An 18,142-nucleotide genomic window follows, 5' to 3' on the forward strand; every position below is an offset into this window, starting at 1 on the left:
AATCATCGATCAGCTGCCTCCTGCACACCTCCTACTGGGGATGTGCCCGCAATCAAGGTACATGCCCTTGACCAGAATCGAACCCGGGACCCTTTGGTCCGCAGACTGACGCTCTATCCACTGAGCCAAACCGGTTTCGGCTATCTTTTCAAACTCTTTCGAAGGGGATTTAGAATAATTTCCAGGCCCTCCCTCATTTTCCTCAGAAACAAAAACAAATAGCATTTGGGTCTTGGTTCTTAATTTTCTCTGTAAATAATTACTTGACTCTGGAGCTCAAGTATGATTTGAGGCAAATTGTAAACCATATTGCCCTAACTGGTTTAATTCAGTGGATAGAGCATTGGCCTTCAGACTGAAAGGTCCCGGGTTCGATTCCAGTCAAGGGCATGTACCTTGGTTGCAGGCACTTCCCCAGTAGGGGGTGTGCAGGAAGCTGCTGATCGATGTTTCTCTCCCATCGATGTTTCAAACTCTCTATCCCTTGCCCTTTCTCTCTATAAAAAAATCAATAAAATACGTTTTTTTTAAAAATTGAAAACCATATTTGTGCTCACTTCCATTCTGAAGGTAAAGGTCTGAAGGAAGACCAAGGCACACGTAATGGCCCAGCCAATGTGGCTCAGTGGTTGAGTGTTGACCTGTGAACCAAGAGGTCATAGGTTGGATTCCTGGTCAGGGCACATGCCCAGTGTGTGTGGGAGGGAGGTGGGGGGATAAGGAGGCAATTGATGTTTCTATCTCTCTGTCCCTCTCCCCTCTCTCTCTCTCTAAGATCAATAAGGGCGTACTAAAAATAATTTTGTAAAAAAGACACACGTAATGGAATCCAGCACCTGGTGGGCATCAAAAAGGGAATTTTCAAGCCATTTCTTATACACCTAGCCTTTTAATAAATTAGCATACAATCATTTCAGCCTTTCTAAATGAAAGAGGTTTTTTCACATTTAAAAAAATTAATGGCTTGACTATGCTATCCTTGGGTATTTAAAATAATGACATAGGTATTAGGTGTGAATGATTCGATATCTGAAGGAAATGTCTTGTAAATCTGCAGTCCTCAAAGCCAGTCTTTGTGTATTTCACTAGAATTGTTCTCTTTTATAGTCATGTGGTTTGTTTCAAGTGTACATGGTGAGGTATTTGCATTCCCGTATGCATTATAGGAAGAATTACCCAAGGAAAACCTCTCTTCTGAAGAGAAAGTTTGTAAGGACTATCGTTGCCCCTTCTAGTCAGAATCAGCAGTGATAACTGAGAGGAACATAGCTCAGACTCAGCTCTGCCGGTGTATCCCACAGTGCAAGGCCACTGGAAAGCAATGAGTGGACACATGATACAACACACAGATGCTGTGGTATGGAGTCAGATCCCTTCAGCCTATGTGACTTTAGTAACCAGTGTCACCCAATAAACTCAGCTTTTAAAGCCAGTGAGAGAGATGGACTGCAGGCTAGGAGACTTCGCCCTTCCCCACCCCAGAGCGGGTCTCCTGGCTAACCAGCGCAGCCGCCGCCGCTGCCGCATCTGTCCTTTCAGGGTTCGTTTACCCTCCCCCGGCACCCCCCCCAACCCTCTCCTTCCAGTTCCTTTGGAATGTGCCTCTGTGCCCAAAAAATTAAGTATTGATTTGTAAATTCTTTTCTTCCCAAATCGGGGGGTGTGTGTGTGTGTGTGTGGAATCCCCATAATGACTTTAAGTCTCTTGTGGGCATGGACTACCTCTCCCCCTGGCCTGGCCCCCCACCCCTGAGCACCAATTACAGTGTTGGACACAAATAAGGACTTCATTAAGTGTTTGGTGGTTTATAATTAAAAGGATTGAAGAAAGGTGTCAGCCAGGAGTTAAATATTTGTTAGCTTCTGGTAAACATAACAACAACAAAATTATCTTCCTTTATTCCTCTGCTTTTTATTACAGAAAGCAGCAACTGGATTGTTCTAGAAACTAGGTGGAGCTAAACGAATAGTTGCTGAAAGGGGAGCGCCTCAGGCACGTGTTGAGATGCCTTTTGCTGGCCCGGGAGAGGGAGTGGGTGCGATTACCTTTTAGCCTGTAAGACCGACGGGAAAATAAAGGGGCAGAAAACAGAGCTGTTTGGTTTTCTAAGTTGCCCCAAGTTACCATTTTAAAACGCGCCTGCAAGCATTTCTAAAACGGGAGTCCGCGGTCACAGCCACCAAACCGGTCTGACGGCACTGCCCCCTCCCCTCCGCCGGGGGCGGGAGCTCCGGGAACACGGAGTTATCAGCGATCCCGGTCCCGGCCCTCGGAGAACGAGCTGTTAGTAATGTGCAAACCGGCTCCCACAAACCAGGGAGTGACTCAAGGTTCAGAGTTCCCTCTTTGTTCTCTGTTAATCACTGACTTCTGACTGTGGGAGGCGCCTCCCAGATTCTTTTTGGGCCGGGATGACGCACAGATTGTCCGAATAAGGACTTGGATTGGGAAAGCACCGCCCCTCTGAGAAGATGGGACGAGTCCGAGAGAGGGCGGGCGTTTTCTTCTTCAACTGGGGATGACACAAGCATAAGTCATTTCCTTATTAATCGGTTCAAACCAGTTCTTACAGGAACTGGTGGTGATAAATGTGGGACTTCTCAGAAGTCATTCATTTCATTCTTTGTGCCACACCAGTGAGCAGCCTCCCGAGCTGGCCTCACTCTGAGGATGGACTCTGCTGCTGGAAGCCAGGAGCTGCGCTCCTGCTCCCTCCCGGGCTTGTTGGTGGAGAGAATTTTCTCCTTTATGGGGCTGGTAAAGAGTTCTCAGGACCTCACCAGCTCTGCTGATAGTTTTTCTTTTTTTTCTTTTTTCTTTCTACCAATCCCTGCTTTTTGAATCCAGGCGGTGAGTGGATTTTTCCTTAACATTTTTCCTTCTTTTCTTCCCAAATGTACCTTTTTCCTTGGGGTGTTGTCCCCGCTCCAGTGCTGTCCCCGGCATAGGTCCGTCTCTGCAGAAGCCATTCCAGGAGTACCTGGAGGCCCAGCGGCAGAAGCTCCACCACAGAAGTGAGATGGGCACCCCGCAGGTGAGACCCCGCTCCCCCTCCCCCCTGCCGGCTGGCATCGCACTCTCGGGCTCACTGCTCAGGCACAAGCGGAGGGAGGCTTTCCCTCCAGACCTGAGGCTCCAAGGACTCGACTGGGAAATTTGTCCAAATCAGAACATGGAACTTCTGTTTTGTACATCTCCCAAAGTCAAGGGCAGGGCTACTGGAGAATAGTAGATCTGTTATGTAGAATGAGTTATTGCCTTGATCTCAAATTATTTATTAGCAAGTATACTTTCTGAATGGACTTAAACGTTGACATTCAGAGCTTAACAAAACTGAGGTCACCGGAGCGTCTCCCTTCGTTTTTGCACTATTTTTCTTTTCAGAGGTGGGAAAGTAATCATTTTTTAATAAACCGAGGCTCTGCCTGAACATAAAACCTTTAATTTAAACTAAGCCGTCTCTGTGAGTAGTGCTGTGACATAGGGAAACGACTGGAAGAGGTGAGTGAGCAGCAGCCCCCCCGGTGGGAAACTTGAAGGAAGCAGAGCGGGGTTGTTTAGGTGGTTTGGTTGATTGGTTTTTAAGACTCTTTATGCGGCCCTGTGCTGCCCTCAGTTGACCGAATATGATTTCAGAAATTGATAACATTTATGTTTTAAAAGCTGCTCCCAATCCTGGAACAAGAATATATAACTCTTTTGGCACAGCCCTGTACAAGTGTCTGCAGACTTCGTTCCTATGTAGGATGGGAGGAGGGATGGCCTCACAGCCGCCCGTTCTGAACCATTTGCATCAACGTGGATTTTATAGCCACCAGAGTGACATCTTATAAAGGGCCCACATGTCTCATTTCAGGGCAGCAGGGATGAGGCTTTTCATCTTTAATTGTTTAGAGTTTCTAGGCTGTAGGCTCCCACGGTCTCATTATTCTTCCTAAAACATTGCAGATGACCCCCGTGTTACTGCTGAGATGATGAAGTGTCTCCTGTGCTTACTCTGCGCTTCTTCCCGCAGGGAGAAAACTGGTTGTCCTGGATGTTCGAGAAGCTGGTGATTGCCATGGTGTGTTACTTCATCCTGTCCATCATTAACTCCATGGCACAGAGTTATGCCAAAAGGATCCAGCAGCGGATAAAGTCAGAGGAGAAAACTAAATAAGCAGGAAACGTTTTTAACGGCAGGAGCTAGAATGGCTGGGTTCTGCCTTAATTGGGAGGACTCAAAACCAGGAAAAAAAAAACTTCCCTTTTCCGTCCTGTTTCAATTTAACTTTTTTCCCCCCTGAAAACAGTTTAGTCCGTATTTTGCACTGACATACTTTTCCTTTGTGTGTTAAGGTAAGGTGTCCACCCTCGATTCAATTCAAGTTGTGTTTTATGAGGGTGGATTGGGATGTTCAGCAGCAAACTTAACAGAAACGGGCCTTCTATTTGTTACTTTCAAAAGGCCCACGTAGTACAGTTAAAGAATTCCAGACACCACGAAAAAAGTTCTAAGTATGTTAACTATGTCAAGCTTTTTAAGCTTGTCACAAATGACTGCTTTGTTTTTCTAAATCATCAAAATGTATATAAATATTAGATGAAATAACAGTCTTGCATGTCTATCATGGTACAATTTAATATGCCATCCTGCCCAGCCCTTCCCCTCCCACCTCCCAAAAGAGCCGTTTTCTGATGCGTCGCACACCCCGTTGGGAAATTGATCTTTAAAATTTTGAGACAGTGTAAGGAAAATCTGGTTGGTGTCTCACGGATAAGCCGACACCATTTTTTATTCTGTATATTTAGAATGAAGTCGTGAAAAAATCTTTATAAAGACCTCTTTGATCATTCCAAAATTGTGTTTGTTTTCTTGAGCGTTTTGATTTTTTTACTTCCTAGTAGCTTCTACCAGCTGAATGGCAGCCTTGCCAAATCCACCCACAACCATCATTTCTTAAGCCTTCGTTTGTTTGCGTGGAAAGAGACAGCACCCATTTTTGTTGCTGGAATTGGACAGCTAGCTGTACCCCGTGAGACGGTGCCGGAGGACGATGTCATGAGCGGATTTCTTGGATTGTGAAAGCAGTAGAGAGGGTTGTATGCAGGTCAACACGGGAGAGAGAAATATCTCGTAAAAAAAAAAACAAAACTACACTTTTCTCGGGTGTTCATTTTAGCTCAGAATGTACTCTGTTTTACCAGAAATTTTCTTTTATGTGTAACTTGATTTTATTGTCCTTTTCAGTTTTGTGCTTATGTGTTTTTCTTTCGGGATGTTTCAAGTTGAACTTGGTCGTTTTGTTTTGCTTGAGGGAAGTAAACCACTTCACTTTCTTCCTTCAGGAGGATGGGTGCTGGCGGTACGTTGAGAATAGAATTGGGTTTGAATCTCCACAGGCCAGAGGGCCTGGTTTGCTTGATCCGATCCTGCCTGCCTGTCTGCTTGTCTTGCTCCCGTCGTGACATCTCCATGGCCGTACCACCTTGTCGGGTAGCTTATCAGACTGATGTTGACTGTTGAATCGCATGGCAACAGCAGTCGATGGGCTGTCTGACATTTTGGTATCTTTCATCTGACCATCCATATCAAATGTTCCCATTCAGACATCACCCAAGATCATGGTGAACGATAAAAAACAAAAACCTCTGTCCTTACGTTCAGTGGCACTTTGAGTCTTTTATGCCATGGTATTGCATAGTCGGAAGGATTTCGTGGGGAAATTGGGATCGTCTCCATGACCACAGCTCAGTAAAAGCCTGAGCCGCCTGCCTGTGGGTTTTGAAAAGGTTATTGATCATTTTTTTTCCATCCAGGGACTCCTGGCAGTGTGACTTTTGCCTTACTTAAAGAGCAGTGCCCGAAGGCTTTATTTTAAGCAGATTCACATTAAAATCATGTTTAGACTCTTCAGGGTTAGTATAAGGTTCTGAGTCAGCTTCTGGTTGTGTTTCATCTGTTTCCTACATCTTTGTGTTTGTCTAAAGAGAAAAGAGGAAAACAAATGTGAGTGGTGCCACTTGTACTAACTAACCCTTTGGGCTTTACCGGTAGGTTTATTTCAGGGAAGGGTGTTAGAGAAATGTGGTGTCTTAGGCTGAGGGCCTGACGTAAGGGTGACCGGTGGTTCACTCTGCTCTCCTCACTGTGTGCTCAGGTGTGGCGCCCCCGAGGGTCCTGCTGGCCCTGTGTCTGTGCGTGTCTGTTCCTTTCTTAGATCAAAAGTGGATGCCAGCAGCTACATGATCCCAGAGACATACCCAGTTCGTTCCAGCTGGTGAGAGACCAGAAACGTTGTAAATGGATGTTTGATATTACTGCAAATAAAGAAAAAGGGCCTGGGAATTCTGATTCCATCTCTGTTTTGTTTAAGCCTCGTTTTATGCCTTAAATATCTGTCCTGTGAAATTGCTTCTCAGCCCGGTGACTGACCAGGAGTACAGCACAACCCGATGCCGCGCATCAGCTCACCCTCCAAGCCACACGCGTGGTTTCTGATTCTCTGAGAACAGCCTCCGGGCTGTGGGGCTTGAAAGCAGGGGAGAGTTTTACTTTCATTTCTGTAACGGCCACTCTTCCCATTCTCTAGAAATCCAGGAAAAGAGGCGCTGGGGAAGTTTCTGGAACACACTGGCTAATTCCGTGTCTGTAGCAGCAGGTGCTCCTGGACAAACAAGCTCAGCCACGTGCTGTCCCTGCAGCTTCCATGGGACAGCGTGAGACTCGCCTACTTTAAGTTTTTAACTCGGCCTAGATTTCATCTATTTAGAAATATGTAGGTAGTCAGGTTGACTGAAGGATTAAATTGGATAAAATGTGAAATACTGCCATAAATGTCTGTCCCCAATTTTTAATTTATCAAAGGTAGTATTTGATACACATGCAAGAATTTTACAACATTCCACTTACTCCAAAAACTTTTTTAAATGTTTTCAGTACATGCACCCTTGTTTTGGAGTAGATATACTCTGTCTAAAGAAGTTAAATCCAGGGTACAGATTAAAGAGAAAAACACAAATTAGTGAACTGATGACTTTATTAACAAGACAAAAACCTTTTAAAATCTGAAAATAGGCCCCCAGCTAGCCCAGATAAAGTACAAAGCACCAATACACAAATATACTGTGAAATCATCGAAAATAACTTTTCTAACCCTCCCGCCTTTTAAGTAATAAGTCTGGAAGTTGGGGGGCTGGGGGGGAGTAACCAGCTTTTAGTTCCTTGTTCGAAACTCCACCTAGAGTAGCCAGATTCCATGGGTGTAAATCGGTTTTAAACAGGGTTTTTTAACATTTGGCCCGGTGGCAGGCGAGATCTTCCTCGAGAGGCCTCAAAGTCTCATCTCTGCTAGAAAAACACAGAAATCTGTTTATTCCTTAGTAATTAGTTACTGATGTGCTCACAAAAGGAGCACATTAATCAGGAGCTGAACAGCCATGTTTTAAAGCCAAGTAACTCCCATCCCTCACTCGCACTGATCAGAGCTTTTCCGCCTCCCACAGCACACGGCACACGAGATGCTGCACCCGGCTGGCATCCGACGTGTTTTGTTCCTTTATTGCCGAAGGCAACAAGAAAGCACACAATGTACTTGAAAATTCTAGAAGCAGCTGAGTCATTGGTGTCAGGGGCTTGGGTTCCTGTCCCTCTCTCCCCAGCAAAGTCCTGAGTTCACCTGAGGCAGTAACGCGGGTGCCCGGGGGTGAGGCCTCCTGTATTTGCATAGCTGCCCTGTGCTCACGGGAGGGACTGGAACCAAAACCCGTTCCGGGCAGATGCTTACTCAGGGCCTTTAGAATCGCTCGGTGCTGGGATCGGCAGGTGCCAACTGTTTGCTCATTCTCTCTGACCCACTGACCTTGCCGTTCGCTGTGTGGGTGTCGATACTTCTAAACTAAACACACACATGGCGTCGTTTCAGAGGCCCCCGCTCTCCGCCCAAACACCCAGGTTCCTGGGAGACCTGAGATTCTAATTCTGTCGGGAGCCCGGCCCGATCCGCGGCCTGGGAGAGGGAGGCCGCGCGAGTGGCTGGCTGGCTGTGGGAACAGGAGCGGGGGCCGGGGAGAGGGTTTGTCAGCCAAATCCGCAATGTGTGGTTGTTCGAGACACTGGACATCTGCGCCTCGTCATTCAAAACAAACTTGAGAAGGCACGAGGCTGCTGGGCTCCTGGCTCCTTCGTGTCCGCGGCCGTTCCGCTCGCTCGGGGAGCCTGGGACGGAGTGAGGAAACGGGATCTCCGGGGCCGTGGCGGAGAGGCCAGCCTGGGAAAGGGAAGAGGTGGTTTGACAAAGCACAGGGTGGAAATCCCCTCCGGGGGTGACCGGCCAGGTGTTCAGCCCGTTTGTTAACCATTTCCCAGTGACTCAAAGGACGGAGGGAGGGTCTGGACACAGGCCAGCACTATCCACAATGCGGTCCTTATTTGCACTGGAGACCGCATTCCTGTCATCTCCACGGCCAGGCTCTAGTCTGTTCTGGGCATCTAAGAGGGACCCCCCGCCCCAGCCACCTTCCCACCTAAGCTGACAGTCCGCCTCCTTTGGAGGGTTTCCCCGAGGAGCATCCACGGCTGGCTTTGATGGCCTCCCACCCAGAGCTCTTGGAGGAAAGGCCTGGTTCCTTCAGAGAGGCCTCTGCAGGCCGCTTTCCCTCCCCCCAACTAATGCCCAGTGAGCCCCTCCCTGCGCTGCCATCTGTCCCCCGGGGCCAGCGGGAGCAGGACGGACCCGGCCGCACTGTCATTACTCGTGTCCCAGGCGGTCTCCTGTGGGGAGGGCGGCTGCTCGGAGAAAGGACGGTTCTGTCTTCCCCTGCAGGCGGGGACGGCTGGTCCGGTCACTGCTGTCTCGCTCGGCTTCTCACCAGGTTGTGTTGGGAACGGAGTGTCTCGGGTTCACTCCTCGTGTCACCGAGAACATGTTTTCATTAGTTACCGAGAGGAAAGCCCAGTGCAATGAGAGGAGGCCTTTCTCTGTTTCGTTTGTTAGCGCAGCTCAGCCTCCCGGTCACTCTCACTGGAACGAGGCCCTAAGTAAGCCTCTCAAAACAGCCAGCCTCTCTCTGCTCCCTAACCTCACATGTTGGGCCACACGAGGCTCTGCAGACACCTCTGCCTCGTCCTGCGCGGTGCACAGCCCCTACCCATCCCCGTGTCCCCTGTGTGGTGTTTTCCTTGCACAGCCACACAGCACCAGCGAGCAAGCTTAGCTCCCCAGGCCCTGGCTGGGTAGCTCAGTTGGTTAGGGCATCGTCCTGATACACAAATTGCAGCAAATAAGCTACATGTATTTGCATATTTGCCCTGTGCTCACGAGAGGGATTGTAACAAAAGGTTGAGGCGTCAATCCTCGGGGCACATTTAAGGAGCAACCGATGAATGGATAAATAAGTGAGACAGCCAAAACCAGTTTGGCTCAGTGGTAGAGCATCGGTCTGCAGGCTGAAAGGTCCCGGGTTCGATTCCGGTCAAGGGCATGTGCATTGGTTGCTCTCTCATCGACGTTTCTAGCTCTCTATCCCTCTCCTTCCTCTCTGTAAAAAATCAATAAAATATATTTTAAAAAAATAAATGAGAGAACAGAGCGATCGATCTCTCTCTCTCTCTCTCTCTCTCTCTCTCTCTCTCTCTCTCTCTCTCTCAATCAATCAACAAAGAAAAAAGGCTTAGCTCCCAGGAGCCTCCTTGGACGCCCGGCACCGGGAAGTGGAGTGGACACTATAACTCGATGACTGTTTGCTTACGTTGTACCGGCCATTGTTTCAGTGCTGTCTTACGTGAAGTGTATTGTATGTAATCGTTAAATCCTTACAAACAGCCCGATGAGGAAGTGAGAACAGAGAGGGTCAGTAATTTGCTGGAGGAAGCAGGGAAGCAGCAGTTAGAACTCACACCGAGGTGTTCTGGCTCCTGGCCGCTCAGTTCTGCGGAAAAAAGTCCTGGCTTCTGCGTGACGCGCTTTACCTATGGTCACAGAAGGGCGACGTGGAAAGGGAGGTGGCACAAAGCCGGGGCCACAGCCTACAAAGCTGCTGTTTAAATGATGAGCGGCCGCCAAAACCGGTTTGGCTCAGTGGATAGAGCGTTGGCCTGCGGACTGAAAGGTCCCAGGTTCGATTCCGGTCAGGGGCATGTACATTGGTTGCAGGCACATCCCCCGTGGGGGGTGTGCAGGAGGCAGCTGATCGATGTTTCTCTCTCATCGATGTTTCTAGCTCTCTATCCCTCTCCTTCCTCTCTGTAAAAAATCAATAAAATATATATTTAAAAATAAAATAAAAATAAATGATGAGCGGCCTCTGTCCCCTGGGCTGAGGGCTGGCAACGCCAGCTCCTGTGTGGGCAGGTTCCCAGTGTGGTGCTCGCTGTGATTTATGATTACAAAGCCATTTCTATTTGATTAGACCTTTTTCCCCTTTTTTTCAAAGCACTTTCACATCTTCGATGTTATTTGATCTTCATAATAACCCTGTGAAATGGTTAGGGCCAGGAGTGGCATTAGCCCCACTCGGGGAGGGGGCGTTAACTGACTTCTTAAATCTCTTCTGTGCTAAGGCACCGTAGGGAAGAGACAGGGCTGTTGAAAGGTGATATTCCTCCCCGAGCTTCCACTCTTCCTGGGGGTGTCAGTCATACATGCAGACAACTGTGTGGAGCGAGATCCACGCCAGAGGAAAAGAATTACTGAGGAGGACGGATCCATCCCAAAAGGTTTCATGAGGATGTGGCATTGGAGTTGCCAGCTGGGGTGGAGAGAGGGAAGGTGTTCTAATTAGAGAAAGCCCTGGGAGAGGCCCTGGGCAGGAACAGGTGGGGCAGGGGGAGGGGGGGAGGTAGGATAGAAGAGATAAGACCCGTGAGTCATCTACCTCCTGTTATTCTTGGCCTGAGCCCCGTTTTGTTTCCTTTAAAGTAACTGCATAGCGCATAACTGTTGTCTGTTTTCTTGTGTTTGCTCTGTTTCCTCCTCCAGAACATAAAAGCCCCATAAAGGCGGACGCTATTGTGTTGTCCTTTGCCCAGAGCCAAGCGCAGGAGCGAATGTTGCAATAGTTCAGGTGGAGGTTCAGAGGCAGGAAGTGCCGCCTGGGTGGGATCCAGGGTAGTCGGCAGAGGTGGAGTGAGAGAGGTGGAGTATGGGTGAAGGAGGAACGGGAGCCCTGGCTGGTGCCTCAGTGGTTGGAGCACCATCCCGCACACCAACAAGGTGGCAGGTTTCCTTCCCCGTCAGGCCAGAGCGCCTACCTAGCTTGCAGGTTCAATCCCCAGTTGAGGTGGGGCCAGGAGGCAACCAGTCTATGTTCCTCTCTCCCTTGCTCTCTCTCTAAAAATCAGTGAAAACACACCCATGGGTGAGGATTCAAAAAAAGAAGAAGAAGGAACCAGAGAGCCCTGAGAATGCCGGTGAATCATACTGAGCCAGGAACATAGGAGGAGGGGCGAGTTTGAAGGAGAGACAGTTGTGTTTTGAACATTCTGAGGGGAGATCTGAGCAACAGAACAAACCGGGGCGGGGGGGGGGGGGGGGGGAGCCCTATGGGTCTGAATCTCGGGTTTCCTAATTTCTAAACTAGTGAATGTGCTATCTACCTAGACTCCTGTCACCTCTCCCTGTCAGACAAGCAACTGGATTTCTCTGGAGAATCCTCTAGAGCAGCGTTTTTCAACCGCTGTTCCGCGGCACACTAGAGATGTTGCCTGGTGTGCCATAGGTGCAGACAAGACAAGAATTTTATAATTTTTCACTATTTTGTTTACTTAATATTTCATAATAAAGTAATTATAAAATACTTTCTTTGTGTTTATTTGATTCCTATTCAAGAGAATTACTTTATATATAGTCAATATAGGCACAGAGTTAAATTTTTTAACATTTTCTAATGGTGGTGTGCCTCGTGATTTTTTTCATGAAACAAGTGTGCCTTTGCCCAAAAAAGGTTGAAAAACACTGCTCTAGAGCAGTGTTCCCCAAAGTGAGGTACGCGGACCCCCAGGGGTACGGGAAGAGTTGGGTGGGGATATGCACTGCACCGTGCTTAGCTGCGCCTCATTCCACTTCTCATGAGTACGAGGGGTACTCAGCGTTAAGAAAATTATAGAAGGGTACACATATGTCAACAGTTTGGGAAACACTGCTCTAGAGCAGTGGTCTGCACACTGCGGCTCTGTTGACGAATGCGTTTGCCGATCACGGCTCTAGAGTGACAGGCCCTCTGGATTTCTCAGCGCTCGGGGTGGGGCACACCGGCTCCTGGGCCATGTAAGCCCACAGAATCATCCGGTCTGCCTGGCCAAGGCGTTAGGATTAAGCTAATGAGATGTTTGCGCAAACGGAGCAGGCTCATTTTTAAGTTGATAATGGTGTACGGGACTAGAAGGATGTTATAAGTATCCAAATGGCCTTTACAGGAAGAGGGTTCATAGTGATCCTCTAAGCCTTCACTGCTGATGGCCCCGGGGCCGGACCTTGGCGGGAGGAAACGCTCCAAATTTCCTCTCCTCCGCTGTATCCTGCTTACTCCGCTGGACAGACGGCCTGTCTTTATAAGGAGAAAAGTCTGACAGAGCGATTTCCTGTGTATTTCTGCTCGAGTCCACGATTCCGGCAGTGCCAGCCCGGACAGTAGGGGCCGTCACCTGGGACCCGGATGCCGTAGGTTTTCCCAAGTGCGTACGCAGGCCTGCTCCCAGCCGCCTCTGCCAAGCCGAGAGGCAAAATTGCAGTTTATTGCACCTTCTGGAGCATGTGGTCGAGGCGCCTTTCCAGCTGGCTGCCCTCGTGCTGGGCTTGTTTACATGTTTCAGTAACTGAGTTGTCCTTCCTGAAGTTGGCTGGATAGGAGTTGAGAATAAATGACAGATGACCAGAATTGTACCACTCAGCAGGAGCGCCAGAGGCCAGGAAAAAAGAGATTTCCTTGTGCAATCGTCCTTTGGTGGGAAGGAGGCACAAAACTCGAGTATTCCACGCTCAGGGAGGAGCAGTTTTCAAAGCCGGGGGTGGCCCTGTTCCTGGTTTTCTGATAGAATCATGCCTGTCTGATAAAAGCGTGTGCAGGGGAGTGCTTTGCACAAGTTAGGGGGATAAAATGAGGCTGAAAAATAGTGCTTTTAGGAAAATGCAGATTTCAAAGAAATTTCCAGAATTTCAGCATTTTCTTCAAACATAAAGAAGCTGGGCATAAAACACACCCCCGGTCTCTGCCAGCAGGGAGTACAAACCTCTTCCTCACACAGCTTTCCTCCCTCCCACCCTTCTTTCCGGCGGCTCCCAGCCTCGCGTGTGCGATCTTTGCTGGTCTTTTCTGTGGTGGGCGATGGTCATCCTCAGAAGAGCATGCCGAGGTAATGGGGACCACGCAGTTATTCTTTAATGTCTCCCTCTTTGCCCCCAAACGAACCTGGAGCATCCCGTAGTTCCTACAACCTCTGATGTGACCGTTTATAGAACAGTGGTGCTCTTTCCTATTCCGACCCTTGTTCCTGCCTTTTGATTCATTTGAATTCTTCCTCCATGCCTCAGTCTGCCTCCAGGTGTTAATATTCCTTTAAAAATCAGTTGTTCTATCTCTATATTATATATATATATATATATATATATATATATATATATATTATTGATTTATATATATATATATTTTATTGATTTGAGAGGAATGGAGAGGGGGAGAGAATTAGAAACATCAATGAGAGAGAAACACCCATTCAGCTGCCTCCTACACACTCCCTACTGGGGATGTGCCCACAACCAAGGTACATGCCCTTGAGCGGAATCGAACCTGAGACCCTTCAGTCTACAGGCTGACGCTCTATCCACTGAGCTAAACAGTTAGGGCTCTATATTGTTTTTAAGGCTTTGTTTTTTAAAAAACTAAGCAAAAGAAATGCATGATACAAAAGAAGAAGTGAATCCCCTGAGAAAGACACTCCCCAAAGAAAAGACTATGAAATCCCGTGTGCACCCTGTCAGCCCTGCTCAGAAATGCCAGAGCCTCCTCCTCTTGGTCTCAGGGCACCACAGGGACAGGCAGGACCACTGAGGCGTGTCTCCCATCTGTAGCTTCAGGTGTCCTTACTGAACAGCACTAACCATTACCATATAGACAAATCCATTGTTTTTCCATAACAACAGTTAATGGCCATTTCTGTCTGCCTCGGCTACTATAGTACAGTAACAGGAAAGGTGGAGACAGGGAGTGGCCAAACTTTAGAAGGCTTGGAATTCCAGAACAAGGAATTTAGATTTTAGGTAGGGATTTCAAAACAAAGGCACTTCTTTCTCTATTCTCTATCCCTCTCCCTTCCTCTCTGAAATCAATAATATATATGAAATCAATAATAATATATATAATATTCAATAATAAATATTTTATTGAATATTTATATACTATATATATATATATAGTATATAAATATTCAATAAAAAAATTTTTATTGATTTCAGAGAGGAAGGGAGAGCGAGAGATAGATAGAAACATCAATGATGAGAGAGAATCATTAGTCAGCTGCCTCATGCATGCCAAGCCCGCAACCCGGGCATGTGCCCTTGACTGGAATCGAACCTGGGACCCTTCAGTCAGTCTACAGGCCAACACTCTATCCACTGTGACAAACCAGCCAGGGCTCTTTCTCTTAATATAGTGTTTGGATTTATGTTGTCTTAAAATGCGTTTAATTATATAAGAGGGCTTCAGAGACAACGTATTTTTAATTATATTTCTCCTTCCAGGTCCTCAGTTTCATCTAAGAGCTGTGAGATCTGTTGTTAGTTGGGAGCTTTCGGGGGCTGCCCTGTGTGCCTTCAGTCCTGCAGCGCTCCATCTCTTCCACTGTTTCTTAGACAGTGAATACGGATCGAGTCTCTACCAAGAGCCAGGTGTTTGCTTTGCAGCAAAAAATATATGAAATGGCGAGCTCATGGACAGGGGCCAGGTTTAACTCATTTGTAAAATCTGCCTCTGTGGTTTTCCTTGTAGGTGTTTAATGGACGTTTGTTGAATTAAGCTCACATCCTGACTCATACTGTTCATGTGAGTCCAGCTTAAGCAAAAGCCCCCCCCCTTTTTTTTCTTCAAAATGGAAACACCCATCTTTTGCGATTCTTACTATCATGTGCCTATGACGCTCTGTCATCTAGTAAGGACAAGCTTTGTTCAAGTCGTTTCTGTAATTCCCAGGACTTTGCTCCTGAAATGTTGGATAGAAATACCATAGAAATGCAATGCAAGCCATATATCTCATTTTAAAAATTTTAGTAGCTACATTTTAAAATCTAAAAAGAAACAGGTATACCAATTTGTGTAATTTATTTAACCTGTCATTAGGTTAAATGAATTATTTCAACAACATTTCAACAATTAATTTAAAATATTGTTATTTTACTTTTTTTGTATCATCTTCAAAACCATATGTATTTAAACAGTACTAGCCACACGTGGCTAGTGGCTACCTTATTGGGCAGCATGGGTATAGAATCTGAGTTTTTGTGTACTCACTATGTGAATAATTAAATTTAAATAGGACAAGAGAGCCACCTTATTGGCTGCATCATTGGCAAAGGAGGTAAATTTAGATAAGATAGAATTACTTGCTAAGGGACACATAATTTAGCTTACTGTTTAGATATAGATATAGATATAGATATAGATATAGATATAGATATAGATATAGATATAGATATTGATTTTTTACAGAGAGGAAGAGAGAGGGATAGAGAGTTAGAAACTTTGATGAGAGAGAAACACTGACTCTTGCACACCCCCTACTGGGGATGTGCTCACAACCCAGGTACATGCCCTTGACTGAAATTGAACCTGGGACCCTTCAGTCCGCAGGCTGACGCTCTATCCACTGAGCCAAACCGGTTTCGGCTATTTATATATTATTTTTTAATATTAATTTCGAAGAGGAAGGGAGAGTGAGATATAAACATCAATGAGAGAGAATCATTGATCAGCTGCCTCCTGCACATCCCCCCACTGAGGATCGAGCCACAACCCGGGCATGTGCCCTTGACTGGAATTGAACCAGGACCCTTCAGTCTGCAGGCTGACGCTCTATCCACTGAGCCAAACTGGCCAGGGCTTACTGTTTCTTTTTAAACTGTTCTTACTAGTTATTAGGTTTTTCATCATTAGGTGAAGTCCATAATTAAAAACCATCAAGTCTTTTTTTTGGGGGGGGGGCGGGGATGCTTCTAAGCTATTATCAGTTACTTGGGGACATCATCAGCTCTCCTTTTCATCTTCCTGCTGCTCTGGCTCCCTAGCATCTAAGGGATTGTCTATCTTCTCCCGCCTCTCCTTGAATGCCACATCTTCTCAACACTGACCCCATAGCTGGGATCCCCCAAAACTCGAACTATTTACATTGTTTATCTTAACTTCGTGCAGAAGCATTCCTGCTAGTGGAAATGGAATTCTGTTTATTCATAAGGCTGACAGTGCATCGTCTGAGACACTTCTGAGCACAGAAGTAGGAAATCATTTAGTTAAAGATGTAAAGCCATACTCTTCAGTTCCCCTTCCTAAAACTCCTAGGAAACAATGTGATTGAACAGATAAGCAAATACCGCTTTAATAACTGGTTAGTTGCCCAAAACGACCAGGTAGTAGGTAAAGCCATAATGGTTAAGTGGGAGAACAAGAAGGCGTTGACTGCCGAACCTTGGACTCCTGGAGAGAGAATGGTGGGATAGGAACATATGGAGCGTGTTTTTGAATTTTTGGACAGAATTTCAAGTGTGATAAACAGGGTGGTCAGCAGAAGAATCGCTGGTATGTGCCCTGGGGAGGAGGCTCTGCAGGGCCAGGGAGGAGGCATTTCAGACAAACTGCAGGCCTAGACCAGAGCTCACGCTCATTGTCCTTGCCCATGGACCACATCTTTCCTGCAAAAAAGTGGGGTGGGCCTGGGCAAGACCCAAAGCAATAATAAGGAAGCTAGACTTGTAGCACCAGACAGCTAAAGGAAAGTAATGACATTGTAAGCATCTTCATTTGGTCTACGTGGAATTGGTCTCTGTTTCTTAACATCTATCTGTCCCATGCCTGACACTGAACTGGTTGAATGACTGACAGAACAGTGAATGGCGGGCACATATACTGAGTTCTAAGAGATGGTTTTGTGTTTTGTTTTGTTTTTTTAATACTTTTATTGATTTTAGAGAGGAAGGGAGAGAGAAATAGAAACATCAGTGATGAGAGAGATTCATTGATTGGCTGCCTCCTGCACGCCCCCTACTGAGGATCAAGTCTGTCCTTGACTGGGATCGAATCCGGGACCCTTCAATCCACTGAGCCAAACCAGCCAGAGCTAAGTGATGGTTTAAATAAAGGAGGAAGATGTTGCAGATTGACTGGATAGTATTGGGTGGGGAGCACCCAAACATCCCCAGAAGCAAGAGGAAATGAATGGGAAGAAACAGGTTTTACAATCTGCAGAGCTCTCGGAGAAAAGTCTAAGTGGGGGAGAGTGAAAAGAGTTGAAAACAAAGAGCAGTTGGAATTACACTGTGCTCACTGCCTATCGGGTGCATCCTGGCCCTAGGGGGTAATGTCTGAGCGAAAACAGTGCTCCAGGGGCCACCAAAGAAACTACACGTCCCAAGCTGCTGTCTGTATGCCCAGGAAGTTTCTAGTCTGTGGTCCTCGCTGACTGGCCATTCTGTGCACACACAGTGTATTTGCAATGCCACCCCTTATCTTGAAGTTTGGGACCAACTTCTTTGTGTTAATTTTTGAGTCAAAATCCTAGCCCTAAAAGCAAATAGACAAAAAAAATTCTGTGTAAATGTTTAAAACAAGTATGCAAATATTTAGGTTCACGTAAGTGAGTGGACTCAGAGCTCTGCCTAAGCAGGGTTTACTTTTTTTTTTTTTAATGTTTTTTTAATCAATATTAGAGAGAGACGAAGGGAGAGGGAGAGACAGAAACATCGATTGACTGCCTCTTGCACACCTCACACTGCGGATTGAGCCAGCAACCTGGGCATGTGCCCTGACCGGGAATCAAACCAGTGACCTCTTGGTGCATGGCAAGATGCCCAACTTACTAAGCCACAACTACCGGAGGCACGCTGGCCAGGCAGGGTTTCCTTTTAATATTCACCTGTCATTGATTCCATGAGTTGCCAAATTAGTAATATACTTGTCCCT

At 46.7% G+C, this 18,142-nt stretch overlaps 1 protein-coding gene across 1 annotated transcript in view; it reads left to right on the forward strand.

Moving 5' to 3' along the window:
• Positions 1 to 6,329, forward strand: part of VMP1 (vacuole membrane protein 1) — a 99,902-nt gene extending 93,573 nt beyond the window's left edge. Inside the window, exons 11-12 of the mRNA XM_084861747.1 lie at positions 2,933 to 3,035; positions 4,017 to 6,329. Coding sequence (XP_084717873.1) covers positions 2,933 to 3,035; positions 4,017 to 4,160 — 247 coding nt within the window. The 3' untranslated portion in view covers positions 4,161 to 6,329. The remainder of the gene's footprint in view (positions 1 to 2,932; positions 3,036 to 4,016) is intronic.
• The last annotated feature ends 11,813 nt before the right edge of the window (positions 6,330 to 18,142 follow it).

The sequence above is a fragment of the Pipistrellus hanaki genome (genome assembly GCF_964339955.1).
Source record: "Pipistrellus hanaki genome assembly, chromosome: 16".
Classification (NCBI taxonomy): domain Eukaryota; kingdom Metazoa; phylum Chordata; class Mammalia; order Chiroptera; family Vespertilionidae; genus Pipistrellus; species Pipistrellus hanaki.